The sequence below is a fragment of the Myxocyprinus asiaticus genome, chromosome 1 (assembly GCF_019703515.2).
Source record: "Myxocyprinus asiaticus isolate MX2 ecotype Aquarium Trade chromosome 1, UBuf_Myxa_2, whole genome shotgun sequence".
Lineage (NCBI taxonomy): Eukaryota > Metazoa > Chordata > Actinopteri > Cypriniformes > Catostomidae > Myxocyprinus > Myxocyprinus asiaticus.
This window is the reverse complement of record NC_059344.1, coordinates 63015825-63034967: the sequence shown is the minus strand read 5'-3', so window position 1 is coordinate 63034967 and position 19143 is coordinate 63015825. Positions and strand designations below refer to the sequence as shown.

The 19143-nt window shown below is 38.8% G+C and overlaps 1 protein-coding gene across 1 annotated transcript; it reads right to left on the bottom strand.

Annotated features, from left to right (window-relative positions):
- Positions 1–1850: 1850 nt before the first annotated feature.
- spg7 (SPG7 matrix AAA peptidase subunit, paraplegin) lies at positions 1851–19143 on the bottom strand. Its single transcript, XM_051709159.1, has 17 exons — positions 18668–19143; positions 16810–16909; positions 16587–16670; positions 15811–16052; positions 15571–15710; positions 15357–15459; positions 15149–15274; positions 12153–12315; positions 10896–11069; positions 10689–10813; positions 9994–10096; positions 9711–9821; positions 8588–8703; positions 6803–6959; positions 4344–4507; positions 4158–4235; positions 1851–2776 (listed from the first exon to the last, which is right to left on the bottom strand). Exons 1-17 carry the CDS (start codon positions 18824–18826, stop codon positions 2561–2563), a joined length of 2361 nt encoding a protein of 786 aa, XP_051565119.1. The 5' UTR covers positions 18827–19143; the 3' UTR covers positions 1851–2560.

The window sequence follows — 19143 nt, the reverse complement described above, 5'->3', positions numbered from 1 at the left end:
TACTGATTGTGAAATTGTGTGGACTCTTAAATATTTCTTAAATTATGGTCATACTTTTTTCAAAATCACTATATTAAAAAAAAGATACTCAGAGGTCCTTTGAGGACAAAAATGTCCGTCTCAAAAAACTGCCATAAAAATATTATATATTAATATTATTTTCCAATTTCACTGACTTTTTTTTTTTTTTTTTACCAACATCAGTCCTGATCATAATTACCAAATATTCATTCATTTTCAGGATTTTAACCCTTTAAATGCCAAATTGTTTACATAATGGCACTGTTGTTTCTTTACACACACACACACACACACACACACACACACACTTCTCAATACACATATACAAAACACACTCTGACATCCATACTAACACACCCACACAATTTTAGCTGCATCATTTATTCAATTGGCCTGCAGTGCTCTATAATACAGCAAACAGAAAACAGGAAAAAAGCATGTATTTGCTCCATAGGCTAAGCATGAGAAAAATGGCACCACCTGGTGGAAAATATAAAAAATTAACATTTTGAAGCCAGGGCTCTGGAATGAAAGCACAAAGAATTCATGATTTTATGCTTTAATGGCACTGGGATCAAATATTGCAGTTTTAATGGGTTTCAATGGGGACATTTTTGTCCTGAAGGTCCTGAGTGTAACTATTTTGTGTATTATAGATGTATTATAGGAACTGAGGTTGAAATATCAAAATTCTCCCCAAAATATACACCTGTCAAAATGTATAACATTGGCATCAACACAGCCAAAATGATCGAAAAAATGAAAATGACAAAAATGTCCCAAAGGTCGCACAAGGGTTAAAGTGTGACGAGACTCGCGCTGCGCGTGCAAGCTATTCGCGCATCACAAGCCGATTAAATTTTTAGCCCTTTTCGGTGAATGACACCTTCAAAATCCTAAAGCTTTATTTCCAGGTTTCATTTATATTTTGAATAGACTCAGATTTTTATGTTTTCACTTTTAATCGTTTCATGTAATTTTGAGTGTGACTATGGTTTAAGGAAGGCATACCTGTATGCTGGGTTGGAAATCTCAAGGATTAATAATGGTTTTCCTTATAACATCACGTGTTGTTCAGAAAACAAAAAGAAACAAATGAAACACGGAATGTAGGCTGTCATCCGCGCAGCCTGACCGAAGCAAAGCGGGCGCGTTTACTCACACGATTAACCGAAAGCGCAGCGCTGCCGGCTCGTGATGCACGAATGGTTTGCACGCGCTGCACGAGTCTGTTGGGTATACTGCAGTCTCGCCACATTTTTTTTTTAGCCTCCCATTCAGCTGATGAAAACATGCTGTGTGATCATGAGGAAGGATTATATCAAGATGCAAACTGGAATGCAGGTGCGGAATTTCATATAAATAAAATAGTCTACTCCTCTCTCGCTGTTGCTGGCATGCCAGTGATTACCCCACTGTGTGCCAATGCTGGCATGTGTGCCATAGGTTAATACAATGCAAGTGAAAGGTGGACAGAACTTTAAAGCTCCAAAAAGCACATAAAAGAACATAAAAGTAATAAACACAACTCCAGCGGTTAAATCCACGTCTTCAGAAGTGATGTCATAAGTTTGGTGAGAAACAGATCAATACTTAAGTCCTTTTTTTCCTCTAAGTTCTCCTCCCTGCCCAGTAGGCGGCGATTTGCATTCTTTGTGCATATCGCCACCTACTGGGCAGGGAGGAGAATTTAAAAACAAAAGTATGGGAAAGTGGAGATATAGAGTAAAATATTGATCTGTTTCTCACCTACACCTACCGTTTCGCTTAAAAAAACATGGATTTAACCACTGGAGTTTTATGGATTACTTTTATACTGCTTTTACCATATGTGCTTTTTGAAGATTTAAAGTTCCGGTCACCATTCACTTGCATTGTATGGACCTACAGAGCTTAAATATTCTTTATAAAATCTTCGTATGAGTTCTGCAGAAAACAGAAAGTCATACACATCTGGGATGGCATTTGGGTGAGTAAATGATGAGAGAATTTTCATTTTTGGGTGAACTATTCCTTTAAGAAGAATCATCACTGTTTAATACATTTTCAGAGCAATATAGCTTAATGAAAAACAAAAACACTTAGTCATTCAGCATAAATTTAATATTACAGGATATAATTTATGTTTCTGAACATTTATTCAAATCAGACATGATCTCAGCACATTATCTCATCTCGCAATGCACATCTGGTCAAACAATCCCTAAGAGCTGGTCTTAATAAGAACACCAATATCTCAATTAAATGCACTTAAGCTCAAAAAGCAGAAAAAAAGTTTTTAATACAGAAACTGTTCTATTTTGGGCAATATCTACAGTCCGTATCTACTCATTTAGAGAGAAGTTTGGTATTGAGAAAAACAGTTGATGCTTATAAGAGGCATTTGTTTCTTATTCAAATGTCCTAAAGATATCTACAATATAATTGCGGGCCAATATTATCAGCCTAGAAGATAAACTACGCACACATCTTGCCATTGTGTCTCGGTCAGACACCACCCCTGGACTTACACTGGGACTGTGTTTGTGTGTTTTAGAGCTCATGCTGGGCTCAGGTTGACATCATCTTCCTTATTGTCTTTGTGGTGGGGTCTCTGAGGTCTATGCTCATCTTCACCCGTGTCTTGCTTGTCCCTCTCGGCCTCCACCCAGCTTTGAGGGGCGATCATCTTTTTGGGTCCAAATGGAGGAGGTCCGAGCAGAGCCTCGATGTCATCATAGTTCACCACCTCTCTCTCCAGCAAGGTATTAGCCAGCTGAAAAGACAACCATAGCAAAAGAGAACAATAAATCATGCAGACCGAAAACCTGACAGGCCATGTTATGAGGTTTTTCTGCCTATTTGTAAGCTATCAGCTGAGGTAAAGGACGAGATAACCATTAGAAAATTAAGGGGTGGTTCTTTCGTATGCATTCAAACACGAGAACGTGTATACAAGCAAATGTGTTGAATTTTTGTTGCTGAATTCTGTCCCAACATACGCAAGTTCAAGTTGGTAAACTCTGACCTGCAAATTTGCAAGCAAAAATATGTCTCACCAATACAGGATCTTATTGTCACTCATTGACATTTTGGCTGAACATCAGACAATTTGGCAGCTCTGTATCAGAAGTTTTAAAGAATGCAAACTTCAATGTTCACACTTTACAATAAGGTCCTTTCTGTTAACATTAGGTATCATGATTTGGCTAATGTTAATTTACAGATATAGTATTGTTCAGTGTTGGTTCATTATGCATTAACTAATGTTAACTTATACAATGCGTAATGTAAATAAATGTGTTAGTTTGCGTATAGTGGGGTCTAAAACAATATTACAGGCTTAAAGGAATCTTCCGGGTTCAATAAAAGTAAAGCTCAATCATGTCATCGTGACAATGTTGATTTGAAATGAAAATTAATTTTGACTCATCCCTCCTTTTCCTTAAAAAAACAAAAATCGGGGTTACAGTGAGGCACTTACAATGGAAGTGAATGGGGCCATCAATCCATAAATGTTAAAATACTTTTTTTTTTTTTAAATATAGACACAAGATGTAAACCATATGCATGTTAACAGGATTTTAGTGTGATGAAGTTGCTTACTAACCTTTTCTGTGTAGCTATATCCAATTTTACAACTTCGTTGCCATGACGACATAATGCATTAAACCCTGTAATCCTGGTAATTGATGATTTAAACTTTACAGCTCAAATAATACACCACTTTAAACAGACAAATTAATGTAAGTTCTTTTATAAAATTATAAGCTTTACATTTCTGTTTATAAATCACGCTCTAAAAAATTGGCCCCATTCACTTCCACTGTAAACTCGATTTTTGACCTTTTGTAGGCTTTTTAATGACAGAAGAGACAGGAAATGACAGGGGAGAAGAGTGGGAATGGAATTGGGAAATGACCTCACCAGCCGGGACTCGAACTTGGGTCACCCGCGACGCATCAGCATCACATGTCATGAGCACAGCCCGCTAGGCTACAGCTCTAACTATAATATTAGAATATTCCTTTATAATCTTTAGTGACCACCCGACATTAGGAGTAAAAATGTACCAATAGAAAAATAGTGAATAATACTGTAAAGAAGAATAGATTATAATGTTGTGCCAACAAGAATCGGAGATGGCCAGAACCTACCAGAATGAGTTTGTCTCTGTTGTCCAAGAGCAATTTCTCTGTGAGTCTGTAGGCTTGTGCTATCAGCAGCTTAGCTTCCTGAACATGGGAGAGATGAACAAAAGAATAACAACACATTCAAAACAACAGATAACTGACACCACATCAGAGATCACATGAAGCAGGGGTGTATGTTCTTTCACTCACATGGTCCATCTGTTGTTGGAGGCCTTGACTGAAGGGTCTCCGTCCAATTCCACCCTGATCTTCAGAGTCTGGGAAGGACACCTGGCCCACACTCGCTACCATGCCATACTGCTTCACCATAGAGTAGGCGACACGCGTCACCTTTCGCAGATCATCCTGAGCACCTAAGAGGAGTTTAAAGACACATTATGTGGCGTTTACTACAACATATATACAGGTGCATCTCAATAAATTAGAATGTCGTGGAAAAGTTCATTTATTTCAGTAATTCAACTCAAATTGTGAAACTCGTGTATTAAATAAATTCAGTCCACACAGACTGAAGTAGTTTAAGTCTTTGGTTCTTTTAATTGTGATGATTTTGGCTCACATTTAACAAAAACCCACCAATTCACTATCTCAAAAAATTAGAATACATCAAAAGACCAATAAAAAAAACATTTTTAGTGAATTGTTGGCCTTCTGGAAAGTATGTTCATTTACTGTATATGTACTCAATACTTGGTAGGGGCTCCTTTTGCTTTAATTACTGCCTCAATTTGGCGTGGCATGGAGGTGATCAGTTTGCGGCACTGCTGAGGTGGTATGAAAGCCCAGGTTTCTTTGACAGTGGCCTTGAGCTCATCTGCATTTTTTGGTCTCTTGTTTCTCATTTTCCTCTTGACAATACCCCATAGATTCTCTATGGGGTTCAGGTCTGGTGAGTTTGCTGGCCAGTCAAGCACACCAACACCATGGTCATTTAACCAACTTTTGGTGCTTTTGGCAGTGTGGGCAGGTGCCAAATCCTGCTGGAAAATGAAATCAGCATCTTTAAAAAGCTGGTCAGCAGAAGGAAGCATGAAGTGCTCCAAAATTTCTTGGTAAACGGGTGCAGTGACTTTTGGTTTTCATGGACCAACACCAGCAGATGACATTGCACCCCAAATCATCACAGACTGTGGAAACTTAACACTGGACTTCAAGCAACTTGGGCTATGAGCTTCTCCACCCTTCCTCCAGACTCTAGGACCTTGGTTTCCAAATGAAATACAAAACTTGCTCTCATCTGAAAAGAGGACTTTGGAACACTGGGCAACAGTCCAGTTCTTCTACTCCTTAGCCCAGGTAAGACGCCTCTGATGTTGTCTGTGGTTCAGGAGTGGCTTAACAAGAGGAATACGACAACTGTAGCCAAATTCCTTGACATGTCTGTGTGTGGTGGCTCTTGATGCCTTGACCCCAGCCTCAGTCCATTCCTTGTGAAGTTCACCCAAATTCTTGAATCGATTTTGCTGGACAATCATAAGGCTGCGGTTCTCTCGGTTGGTTGTGCATCTTTTTCTTCCACACTTTTTCCTTCCACTCAACTTTCTGTTAACATGCTTGGATACAGCACTCTGTGAACAGCCAGCTTCTTTGGCAATGAATGTTTGTGGCTTACCCTCCTTGTGAAGGGTGTCAATGATTGTCTTCTGGACAACTGTCAGATCAGCAGTCTTCCCCATGATTGTGTAGCCTAGTGAACCAAACTGAGAGACCATTTTGAAGGCTCAGGAAACCTTTGCAGGTGTTTTGAGTTGATTAGCTGATTGGCATGTCACCATATTCTAATTTTTTGAGATAGTGAATTGGTGGGTTTTTGTTAAATGTGAGCCAAAATCATCACAATTAAAAGAACCAAAGACTTAAACTACTTCAGTCTGTGTGCATTGAATTTATTTAATACACGAGTTTCACAATTTGAGTTGAATTACTGAAATAAATGAACTTTTCCACGACATTCTAATTTATTGAGATGCACCTGTATATATTATATATGAGTGGCAAATTTTGCTAGCTAATACAAGTTTCTTATGCAACTAAAAGTGGACTTCCTCCAGAGGGCGCATGGGGGCTCCATTTATGCTGCCTTCACACGCAGGTTTGATGAGTGAGGTTTACACATACCGCACAGCCTACCAGCTGGCTCCCGTTACACTCACCCCCCCTAAACCTCACTCCCATCCGGATCATGGCACCACTGCAACCGGTCCTGCTCTTCCCGCTCCGAACGGGAATCGAACCGGCATCTCTGGCATGGGAGGCGGGCGCGCTTACGAGGAGGCTAAAGGCTACAGCCTCTAGCGCCAGTCGCTAGAGCGCCTCGCGGCAAGGGGAGAGAGGTTTACTCATACCGCACAGCAATCATGTACCAGCTGGCTCCCATTACACGTACGAACAGTAGAAATATCACCACACAAACACGTTAGCAGAACAAAAACATCAGTGCATTTAGTCATAAATGGACTGTTCGCCAAGTAATTATAAATTAGCCTTAACAGGTGTCATTTAGTTCTGGAAAATGTTAGGGTCCCATTAGAGACAACATCCAGGCCACTAAGCCCCACCCATGAATTATATTTCTGTGGTCTGTTTTCAGAACTCTCTAGAACAGTTCAGATGTGATTTTGGAGTATGTGGGTTTCCAGATGTCATACCTGTGGTGACCTTGTTGAAGGTGATTGCCTCAGACGCTCGACCACCCAAAGCCATGCACATCCTCTCAAACAGCTCCTCTTTAGTGAACAGATACTGATCCTTTGGCAAAATCTGAGCAAAACCCAATGCAGCATTTGTCCTGGGAGCTATTGAGACCTGGTGAGAAGAGAAGCCCACAGATATGACACCTGATCAACAAACCACCCATTAACAGCTACAGATACCTTCAGTAGAGAAATGTCAGTGCGTTCATGAGTATCAATACATCATTACTGATACAACTAAATTGTACTGTGCTTACTGATTTGACTCTGCAACAACATGATCTAGCACTCCAATGTTTTCACAAAGGTATCCTGAGGCATAAACTTGAGGCAGACTTAGTGACAGTTCCGCCAAAAATGAAAATACAAAAGATTTTCGGTCAATGTTACTATTTGTCTGTTCTTCACATAAACTATTGTATGGATTTAAAAGACTTCAAATATTGCACAGAAGTTGTACTGACCAAACGCAAATTTTTGCTGCAATCAACATTTTGAATTGAAACAATGGATTCCTAATGAGCCATTCACACCTGGAGTGAACATTTGCGCCAAATTGCACGCCAACAAAGCAAATCTTTTTTTACATGTTTTTTTCTTTTAATATGGTACATTTTTATCCTTTTTAAAGCTTGAAGCAATAAATGGTCACCACCTACCAAAACCACATACTGGCTGGAGGAACATAGGGCTGTGTCGATACGATCAAATATCGATATACTGCGAAACTTTTGCTCAGATATTGTATTGATACTTTAGATCCATGTATCACGACATTTACATTCAACTATTTGTGTATTCATTTCATGTCCAACATTTCAATAAAGAATAAGCAGGTCGGATAAGTGCAAATTCTGAACACAGTGTTCCTCAGTGCAGTCAGAGACGCTTCTATGAGGCGCAAGAGAGACTTAAACTGATGCCTGTGTGTGATTAGCCACTGGCTAGTAATTTTTTAGATATCACTCACCAGTAGTGGTGTAGTGGCGAAGTTCTGCACAGAGATCTTTTCACTGCGTGTTGATAGGAATAGTTTTGACTCTTTCCGTATAATGCGAGTCCAAAGACGAGATCCATGCAATCCATTTGTCATTGAATAATGTCTCTTTTAATACCCTTTCTGTTCTCTACAGCCTTATTTATCAAAAACAACATTTAATTCTAATCACACATACTGTAGCACGGATGCTGTAAAGCCACTCGACCAAAACAAACACTTGCCGCTGGTCTTAAAGAGACAGTACTGTTTTAGCACTTGTTCTTTATATAAGTAAATACTTGTAAATAGTACAAATTAGGCATGTAAACATACGTAACAATATTTTATATAGTATATACAGTATACCTGCATATGCAATATAATAAATGTAATTTCAAGACTTATTTATTGATGTAATTCATGGACTTTGTATATTTTCAAAAAGTCCAAATGAGGCCAAAATAACACATTCCTTTCATACTTTTTGTAAGTAAAATGGACATTCTAACTGAAATATACCCAAATTAATTAGAATTGAAAGTGTAATCGAATCATCACATTGTGATGTATCGCGACATATCGAATCGTGACGTGTATCACAGTACCTATTGTATCTTGAGGTGGCTGGCAATACCCAGCCCTAGAGGGAAATGAGGTGAGTAAATAATGATTTATTTTATTTTTTGGGGTAAACTTTCCATTTAAAAAAAAACACACAACATCTCATAAGATGATAACGTGAACATCTCAGTGTCACTTACCTTCATGACGGCTTCTGTGTGTTCCAGCAGCCACCCCACTAAAACATGTCCAGACTCGTGGAAGGCCACAACTCTCTGCTCCTCTTTAGATAAGATTTTACTCTTCTTTACACTGCCTACACATCAAACACCACCAAATACAAATCACCAAATGCTGCGGATTGGTTTGTACTGTAATATCCAAGTAGACAATGTCTAATTTAATATCAGAGCACATCACATTGTTATTTCTTTTAGACTATGAAAACAAACATTTCCTTAGGTTAAAGGGCTTAATGCCAACACTGATCTCACTTTGAACTTACAAGCACAGGGGCCTTAAAAGGGCCTTATTTACTTTGACTTTTTTTTTTTCTTCTCCCCTTTTCTCCCCAATTTGGCATGCCCAATTCCCAATGCGCTCTAGGTCCTCGTGGTGGCGTAGTGACTCGCCTCAATCCAGGTGGCGGAGGACGAAACTCAATTGCCTCCGCGTCTGAGACCGTCAATCCGCGCATCTTATCATGTGGCTTGTTGGGCGGGTTACTGCTGAGACATAGTGTGTGTGGAGGTTTCACGCAATTCTCCGGCATCCACGCACAACACACCACGCGCCCCACCGAGAGCAAGAACCACATTATAGCGACCACGAGGAGGTTACCCCATGTGACTCTACCCACCCTAGCAACCGGGTCAGCATGCCCTGGATTCGAACTTGCGACTCCAGGTGACTTCACTTGCTGAGCTACCCAGGCCCCCCTTATTTACTTCTACTGAAATAAAAGTTTACTTTTTAAAAAGAAAATCTGGTCCTAATAAGCACGATCCAAAAGAGCACATTATCCCAAATGCAAAAATTTTGTCTCTGTCATCTTTAATTCTAAAAATGAAAGCTGATATCACCATGCCTATTTTTCAGCCACTCCCCTCCAACCACCTGTCATATAGAGACCACTTTTCACAAACCAATCAATTCCCAATGGACAAAATCGAGTCCCGCTCAACATTTTTCTAGTTGAATGTCCTGTTGCACTCAGAAATAAATCACATTAAGGAAGTAAATGGGTTTTGAATGTAGTTTCATTTTGAACTTGAGATCTGTCAAAGATGATGTCCTAATGAATCTGAGAGCTGAATAAAGTACCTGCGATGACTCTCTCCACAGCATATTCAAAGTTGAAGGTGTCAATGGACTTGTAGCCCTCTCTGGCTGCATGAAGGGCAGCTTCATTGCAGATGTTGGCGATATCAGCCCCTAGAATATGAACAATGCCCATTTGTAGACTCTTAAACTTTAAAAGTGACAGAATGTGGTATAAAGACAGTATATAAGAACGCTGTATAAGAAAAATAAACTGCATCTAATCTGTCAAGTAAAATAGCTATACACTGAAAGTTAAGACAAAAAAGTGAGACATATCACACACCACTAAATCCTGGTGTTAACTCGGCCAGACGCAAGGAGTAGAAGTCTGCCGGTTGAGTAAGCTTCAGGATTTTCAAGTGTTGCTCATAGATCTCCTTTCTCTCCTAGAAGACAATCGGCAAAGACTAATGTGTTACTGAAAACTAATGCACATCCGAAGGTATAATACAGCCACTACATGAAGCATTATATTCAATTATTACACAGGTCTATGGAATACTCGATTCTGATTGGTCAGTGGCGCCATCTAGTGGCCTGATCTTTTTGAATAACAGCTGCACATCCAGACTGGTCATCAAGGTGTTGCGAGCCATCTTTCCTGCTTCTCGGATCACCATTTGATCTCTACAAGTAAGCTAATAAAATAATTTATAAATCAAATCAAATGTTTCATGTCATTTATTTGGCAATGTGTAGAACTACTTTCCTAGATCACTAACTAAATATCTTGCTTTGAAACAGAACAAGTTACTGTTACTGCTTCAAAAAGAATGTGGCGAAGCGATATGAAACTGTAAAGATGGTCAACAAACCTGGAACTACTTTATAGCCATGCACTAACAGAAAACTAATCAACACCCTCAGAACATATGACAACCAATCAGAATCAAGAATTCAACAATGCTGTGGTATAAAATCATTCTATAACTGCTTCATAGGCTTAAAAAAGCACATTTATCCATCCATCTACACTACCTGAAGTGTTGGCAGGTCTATGAATATGTGCCTATCAAGTCTGCCTGGTCTCATAAGGGCATTGTCCAAAATGTCCGCACGATTAGTGGAAGCCAGGACAATCACATGATCTGTGGTGCCCATTCCTGGGAAAGACAGGAGAAAACTAGAAAAATCACGATCTCAGTTTGAAGGTCAAGTATTTATTAGACTAATTCAGAATCATACCATCCATCTCCACGAGTAACTGGTTGAGGGTCTGCTCTTCCTCAGAGTTGGAGAAGCCAGACATGTTGGTGGACCTTTTCTTTCCCACAGCATCAATCTCATCGATGTAGACGATGCAGGGTGCTCGGGCACGGGCCTCTTTGAACAGACTCCGCACTCTTGCAGCGCCAAGGCCTGAGTGAGCAGTGACATGACTGTGACATTTTAAGGGACAGTTCATCCAAAAATGAAAATCCTCTCATTATTTACTCATCCTAGTGCCATCCCAGATGTGTATGACTTTCGTTCTTCTGCAGAACACAAATGAAGATTTTTAGAAGAATATCTCAGCTCTGTTGGTCCATACAATGCAAGTGAATGGTGACCAAAACTATGAAGCTCCAAAAAGCACATAAAGGCAGCATAAAAGTAATCCACAAGACTCCAGTGGTTTAATTCATGTATTCAGAAGTGATCCAATCGGTGTTAGATGAGAACAGACCAAAATATAACTCCTTTTTCACTATAAATCAGACATCAGCTGTCTCCTTGGCGTACATGATTTCAAGCTCAATTACACTTCTTAGTGCCATCTAGCGCTCTGTGCATGTGTCAAGCACTAGGATGTGTAATCGAGCTTGAAATCATGATTGTGCCTAGAGCAGTGGTTCCCAACTCTGTTCCTGGAGGCCCCCCAACACTGCACATTTAGTATATCTCCCTTTTCTGACACACTCAGTTCAGGTCCGGAGTCTCCACTAATGAGCGGATGAGTTGAATCAGGTGTGTTTGATTAGGGAGATATCCAAAATGTGTAGTGTTGGGGGGCTTCCAGGAACAGGGTTGGGAACCACTGGCCTAGAGACTGCAATGACAAGATATACAGAGGAAAAGGAGTTATATTTCGGTCTGTTCTCACCCAAAACCCGCTTCAGAAGACATGGATTAAACCACTAAAGTAATTTGGATTACTTATATGCTGCCTTTGTGCTTTTTTGAGCTTTAAAATTTTGGTCACCATTCACTTGCATTGTATGGACACACAGAGCTGAGATATTCTTCTAAAAATCTTAATTTGTGTTCTGCAGAAGAAATAAAGTCATAAACATCAGGGATGGCATGAGGGTGAGTACATGATGAAAGAATTTTCATTTTTGGGTGAACTATTCCTTTAAATACGTTGATTTACTAATGGCATCAGAATTAAAAACTAAGCATATGTAATGGTCAATCATGTATTAAAAGAGGATTTTTTTTTTTTTTTTGTTTTTTTTTTACCTCCAATCACCTCCACAAATTCTGAACCTGCCATAGCAAGGAAAGGCACTTTAGCCTCTGTTGCCACCGCCTTCGCCAGCAGAGTCTTTCCACACCCGGGAGGTCCCAGGAGCAGAGAGCCCTTTGGTACTTTGGCCCCAAGCTGAAGGTATCTGTCTGGATTCTTCAATAAGAAAACACATTAAAAGCCTAGAATCATGTTTGAACTGCTACACTATAGCTGTGTTACCAAACCAAGTAAGCTACCTACCTAGAAAACATGTTTAGGCATCATAGACACAACACGATGGTTGTTCCAAAAGGTCCACAGCAACATTATGCATAAGCCAAAATATAAGGCAGCATCTCATGCATACTTTGCAGTTAAAGGATAGTTCACCCAAAAATATAAATTCTCTCATCATTTACTCACCCTCATGCCATCCCAGATGTTTATGACTTTCTTTCTTCTGCAGAACACAAATGAAGATTTTTAAAAGAATATTTCAGCTCTGCTGGTCCTCACAATGCAAGTGAATGGTGACCAAAACTTTGAAGCTCCAAAAGGGACATAATGGAATATAAAAGTATAAAGTAAGAAAAGAAAGGACTTAAATATTGATCTGTTTCTCTCCACACCTATCATATCACTTCAGATGACATGGATTAAACCACTGGAGTCATGTGGATTACTTTTATGCTGCCTTAATCTGCTTTTTGGACCTTCAAAGTTCTGGGGCCGTATGCACAAAACTTGCTCCTAAGAATAGCCTTAAGCTTTGACTTAAGTGTCAAAAAAGTCTTAGCAAAGAGTAGAAGCTTTTTATAAAGATGCTAAAAGCAACTTTCAGCAAAGTCTAAGACTGACTCATAGGTGCTGACGGAGGTGACACTTAAGTGTTGTGAAATAAGGACTACAATGATGTCAACCCAAAATGGCCACCCTTGAACACTGAATCAACTAATAGTGAGTCTGCAAAGGTAATATGTTCCAGCTGGTATGACATCAGTAAATCACGCATGATTTAATACAACAATATTATTGTTTAAAAAACAATATTTTGATAATAGGTTATTTTCTTTTGATTCATTATTTGATTAATCAAATGAGAAAGCCAAATTTTATTACCTTCATTTTAAAACATTATTCCACATCTTGCCAAATGTTGTCCTCAAACAATGTGCAAATTGAAGGCTACAAAAAATCAAAATGCAAAATCTTGCAATACAAATATAAATAGGACAATACAAATCACGAAATGAAATGATAAAAACCAAACCGTTAAAATTCCATTACAGTTCAATTTAGTGATAAATTTGTCGTTCAACATATCAACAATATTTTATTGTGGCACTCCGTTTGGTTACTTCACTCCATAAGTAAACCTATTTTTATTTTTATTTTTTTTGGCCTATTTGAAGTAATTATGACTTGCTTGCTGTTTTGGACAAGTTGATTTGCGAAATGGCAATTGAAACTTGCATGACTTTGAATTTATAATATTTACAAATACGAATAAATCAGTCAAATGTAAATTATGAGTTGGGGTTAAACATCTCTCAAGCTCTCAGAAATCTGTCACAGCATCTGACACCCCACACAAAACTATGAGCTTATTAAACGTTTTATATAGTGTTTGAGTTGGGCTTGTTTGAGATGCAAATCTGTACCATTTTTCATATTATTTTTTTCCCCATAGAAACAGGTTTTCACTACTGTAAAGTGGCATCACTGATGGAGGTTGCAGTGCTAGTGCAAAGATATTCAACTAATCATAATTTAATTCAATGTTGATTATTTTCATCATTGACTTTTATAATTTTAGTGCTATTTAGATTGTATTAATTAGTTGTTGCAACCCTCTGAAAGCTTAGGCATGTACCCCATCACATTTTTCAAATGCTTAATTCACGAGTTTCAATGTATTCATTAAATGAAAAAAAAAAAACAAGTGCTGCAATTAAAAAAAATTATATTGATGGATTTCATTTCGCTCAACTACAAAAACACATTTGCCCAAATTCCACTTTCATAAGTCCATCACATTGTATCTTTGTTGCGGAGTTTGTTGTCTCCGTGGAATAGTCATTGTGCTGCTACTAACTAGGTTAGGAGACTTCTCCAGCACTCTTAAACAATTCAGGAGCTGAGACCAAGTCTTAACACTTATGAACCTTTATGAATCACACTTATTCTTAAGTCTAGGAATAAGACAAAAATTTTACTCCAAGCGGCTTTATACATACGGCCCCTGGCACCCATTCACTTGCATTGTATAGACCTACAGAGCTGAGATATTCTTCTAAAAATCTTCATTTGTGTTCTGCAGAAGAAAGTCATACATATCAGGGTTGACATGAGGGTGAGTAAATGATAAGTGAATCTTCATTTTTGGTAAACTATCTCTTTAAAAAGATAATTCAAGGTGGTGCAGATAGTAATGCTGATTATAAATAGACTAAACGGTACTGATAAAACAGTTCAATATATTTCAAAATGGAGTATTCTTCTCAATACTTGTGTGTACTGTTTTGCTGTCAGTGTCAGAAATTAACTTTTACATTAAGGGGCAATATTTGCCTGCTGGATTTGATTTTTCTGGGGCATTTTTACCTTTATGAGGGCTTATTTTTCTAACCATTAAAAAAAAACCAAAAAAAAAACTGCGTCTCATCTTTTTAAATCAAATACGTCCCCCTGAGCCCCCCTTAATTTCCAATCTGGTTTGCTTTGTGATTTGCTATGCAATTTAAGGAGGATGTATGCTTATTAGAGCATGCTGAATTCAAACTCGAATTTAAATCAATTGTGAGTTGAGTCACAAGTGTGCTTTATGTGAGGAAAGCTATTTGAATGGCTGCCTATGTGAAGCATTTAAAATCCATCACTTACAAGGTCCCATTTGAGTAAGGATGCTGCCTCTGAAAGTAGCTGCCTACACAGGCGGTAGACATCAAGCAGCACACTAGGTTTTGGAGTGGACCAGAGCCTATGTCTAGCTTTCACGCTCACTTACCTTTAGATAGTCTACGAACTCCTTCACTTCCAACTTGGCCTCATGCATTCCTGCAACATCTTTGAAGCTGACACCTTTCCCAGACTTCCCATCGACAATAGTGAATTTAGCCATTTTCAACTGATTCTGGAGGAACACGCAGAAGAATTGAAATCAGAACACAATTTCTGCAATAAAAGTTTAACAAGCGGAAATGAGGGAATCTTACAAATGCACTGAAGCCGCCATCTCTGCCACCCATCCCTGCCAAACGGAAAATGTACCACAGGATTGCAACCCCAATGGCAGCCATACCAAGTGCATACAGTGCACTATAATATCATAGGAGGAATAGAAAACAATCAGGCGTTAATATGTTAAGCAAACAACCAGCATTCATCTCCAGTTGGTTTGCACATTCTATTGAAAGTCCAATTACTCACTTCCCAAAGAAGCCTGTGCGCTTGTAGGTCACTGGTATTCGGTCTTTGGTATCTATATTCAACTCTTCCTCTGCTGCTCGAAGCTTCTCCTCAAACTTGTCGATGTTGGCCACCTGCATTCGGTACATCAGAGCAAGTCTCTATAACAGACAATGGGACAGATGTGGAGCCGGAATCAGTAACCACTTAACGAAAACAATTACGTTAAAATAACTTATTAAACCGCTCCTAATTGCGTACAGGTCTGCCGAAGATGACTGCACCAGGGTGAAGGTAGATCTCAACAATGTCACTCTCTGGAACCACCTGCACTCGCGACACCTCCCCTTTGGCCAACATTTCATTTACAAAATCATTCCAGGATATATTCCCGCCGCTGGTGTTGATAGAGTTGAGCAAGCTCATGATGACCGCGATAATAAAGAGTGTGCGCAGACGCTCCCTGTACATCTGATCCTCTTGTTCGCGTCTCTTCTTCTCCTCTAGGAAACAAACATAAAACAAGTACTGCTAGTCCAGGTTAGTGTTAACAATCTGGCCGGAACACTTGATTCTGATTGGTCAATTGCGGCATTCTTGGGTCAAATATTTTCTAATAATGAATGGCAAACTGTATAATTGACTGCTGTCCCAGGAAACCGATTTCCTTCATTACTTTGCTAGTTTCATGTCTCTTGTATCACTCCATGATCGGTATCGGCTCCGATACTGATGTTTTTAGACGGATCGGGTATCGGTCCAGCGAGCCCGATCCAAATCCGATACTGTGTATTAGTCATGTTTGTTATTGTCAAACTCCAAAAATGACATAAAAGTACCATAAAAACATCATTAAAGTAGTTCATATTACTCGTGCATTTTATTCAAAGCCACTTGAAGACGTGCGATAGCTCTGTGAATCACAAAAGGCTGTGTTTAATAAGTAAATATATAAAATGCACGAGCATGGTGATACAGGGTTTATTTTGTGACTAAACCCTATTTTATATACAGTATATGTAAAATTAACAAAATACCTTCATCTTCCTCAGGGGTTTTCCCTTTCCCACCATCTTTCTTTTCATGTCTTGTGTTGGATGTGCTGAAATAATTTATAGCACCTGACAGATGCGGAACAACATTAGTGAAATATCATGTACCAGGATGACATAAACATGACTTGAATGTACTTTAATTAGAAGTTTCTCACAGATTTGTCCCTTCAAAACATTAATGAGCAAACACTTCTAAACTACTTACCTAATAGTTTCCACAATCTCACATGATTTGTGGCCAGATTGTGTCCACAATGGAGCCCAAGTCCAATTAGCCTTGGGCTCAGAGGCTTTATCAAGATGTTCTGTAAAACAATGGCAACCCAGTTAAACATACACTGGCGGCCAAAAGTTTAGAATAATGTACAGATTTTGCTCTTATGGAAAGAAATTGGTACTTTTATTCACCAAAGTGGCATTCGACTGATCACAATATATAGTCAGGACATTAATAAAGTGAAAAATTACTATTACAATTTGAAAAAAATGTTCTAAACTTCTTAAACTACTTCAAAGAGTTCTCATCAAAATATCCTCCACGTGCAGCAATGACAGCTTTGCAGATCCTTGACATTCTAGCTGTCAGTTTGTCCAGATACTCAGGTGACATTTCACCCCACACTTCCTGTAGCACTTGCCATAGATGTGGCTGTCTTGTCGGGCACTTCTCACGCACCTTACAGTCTAGCTGATCCCACAAAAGCTCAATGGGGTTAAGATCCATAACACTCTTTTCCAATTATCTGTTGTCCAATGTCTGTGTTTCTTTGCCCACTCTAACCTTTTCTTTTTGTTTTTCTGTTTCAAAAGTGGCTTTTCTTTGCAATTCTTCCCATAAGGCCTGCACCCCTGAGTCTTCTCTTTACTGTTGTACATGAAACTGGTGTTCAGCGGGTAGAATTCAATGAAGCTGTCAGCTGAGGACATGTGAGGTGTCTATTTCTCAAACTAGAGACTCTGATGTACTTATCCTCTTGTTTAGTTGTACATCTGGCCTTCCACATCTCTTTCTGTCCTTGTTAGAGCCAGTTGTCCTTTGTCTTTGAAGACTGTAGCGTACACCTTTGTATGAAATCTTCAGTTTTTTTTGGCAATTTCAAGCATTGTATAGCCTTCATTCCTCAAAACAATGATTGACTGACGAGTTTCTAGAGAAAGCTGTTTCTTTTTTTGACTAATATTGACCTTAAGACATGCCAGTCTATTGCATAATGTGGCAACTCAAAAACAAACACAAAGACAATGTTAAGCTTCATTTAACAAACCAAATAGCTTTCAACTGTGTTTGATATAATGGCAAGTGATTTTCTAGTACCAAATTAGCAATTTAGCATGATTACTCAAGGATAAGGTGTTGGAGATTGAGTAATGGAAATGGGGCCTGTCTAGATTTGATCAAAAATGACATTTTTCAAATAGTGATGGTGCTGTTTTTTACATCAGTAATGTCCTGACTATACTTTGTGATCAGTTGAATGCCACATTGGTGAATTAAAGTACCAATTTCCTTCCGAAACAGCAAAATCTGTACATTATTCCAAACTTTTAGCTGCCAGCGTGTTGCATCGTGCAGTCATGCATAGTGATAAACTGATATATCAGTAACTGGTGATATTTGGGCCTTCTGAGATTATGGCATCATCACATAGCCTTGCCTGTTCACAGAAGTGTTAGTACTCCCTCATGTCAGTTCCAAATACAACAACAGCCTTGTAAATGGATTAACAAATTGTTTTTTTCTAGAGAATGTTTAATAATTATTATGTAAAACAAGTGCTCATTTTCTTTCAACAAATTTATGGACATCTCATTTGCTGTCATTAAATTGTGTTGCGTATTTATCGGCCACCCTGCTCTCTAGATATCGGTATCGGCCATTTACAAACCAATATCGGTGGGCGGTGGCCTATATATATATATATATTGACGTCACACAATCACAAAATGACCTAAGTATTTGCAATTAAGTTTTTAACAAGCCAGAACTCTTTGTTTTCTTCATAATTTAACATATATAGCTTATATGCTAACATTACATCTTTATATATGTGTACGTAACCCACCTGAATGTATCCTGATTTCAGCCCCCGTTTGGATTGAGTCACTAATTGATTTGACGTCAGATTGCTCTCGAGCAGTTTGAAATAGCTGAAACGCGTCGACGGCGACCAAACGCGTTTGCCATAACAAATACTTCCACGCTGCAAAAGTAGCGCTGCCATAGTAAACGCTTTTTATCGCGCCGTTTATATCAAAGGCATACTATGCTAGAATAAATGCCTCTCTTTAATGTGACCCCTTTGAAGAGTTGCTAGTACACAGCTGTCATAATGCTGCTGCTAGTGTTATCCAACAACACAGCTAAAGATATCTGCTCTTAAATAACAAGCCCGTTTCCGCCCCGGAAATATCCGAAATATATAGAAGAAGAAAAATACGTTTTGAATTACTCAGTTGAAAGATTACTAATATAGTATAACTGAAAGCGTGAAGTCAAATAATGTTCACTGTACAGGCTTGAGAAACATGTCTGTTGAAC

Coding starts and splice junctions, on each gene's coding strand:
- spg7 (XM_051709159.1), bottom strand. CDS start 18,826: ATGGCAGCGCTACTTTTGCAGCGTGGAAGTATTTGTTATGGCAAACGC. Junction 15,460..15,570: donor CGCACAGGCTTCTTTGGGAA/GTGAGTAATTGG, acceptor ATGATATTATAG/TGCACTGTATGCACTTGGTA. Junction 10,814..10,895: donor GTTACTCGTGGAGATGGATG/GTATGATTCTGA, acceptor TGTCTTTCCCAG/GAATGGGCACCACAGATCAT.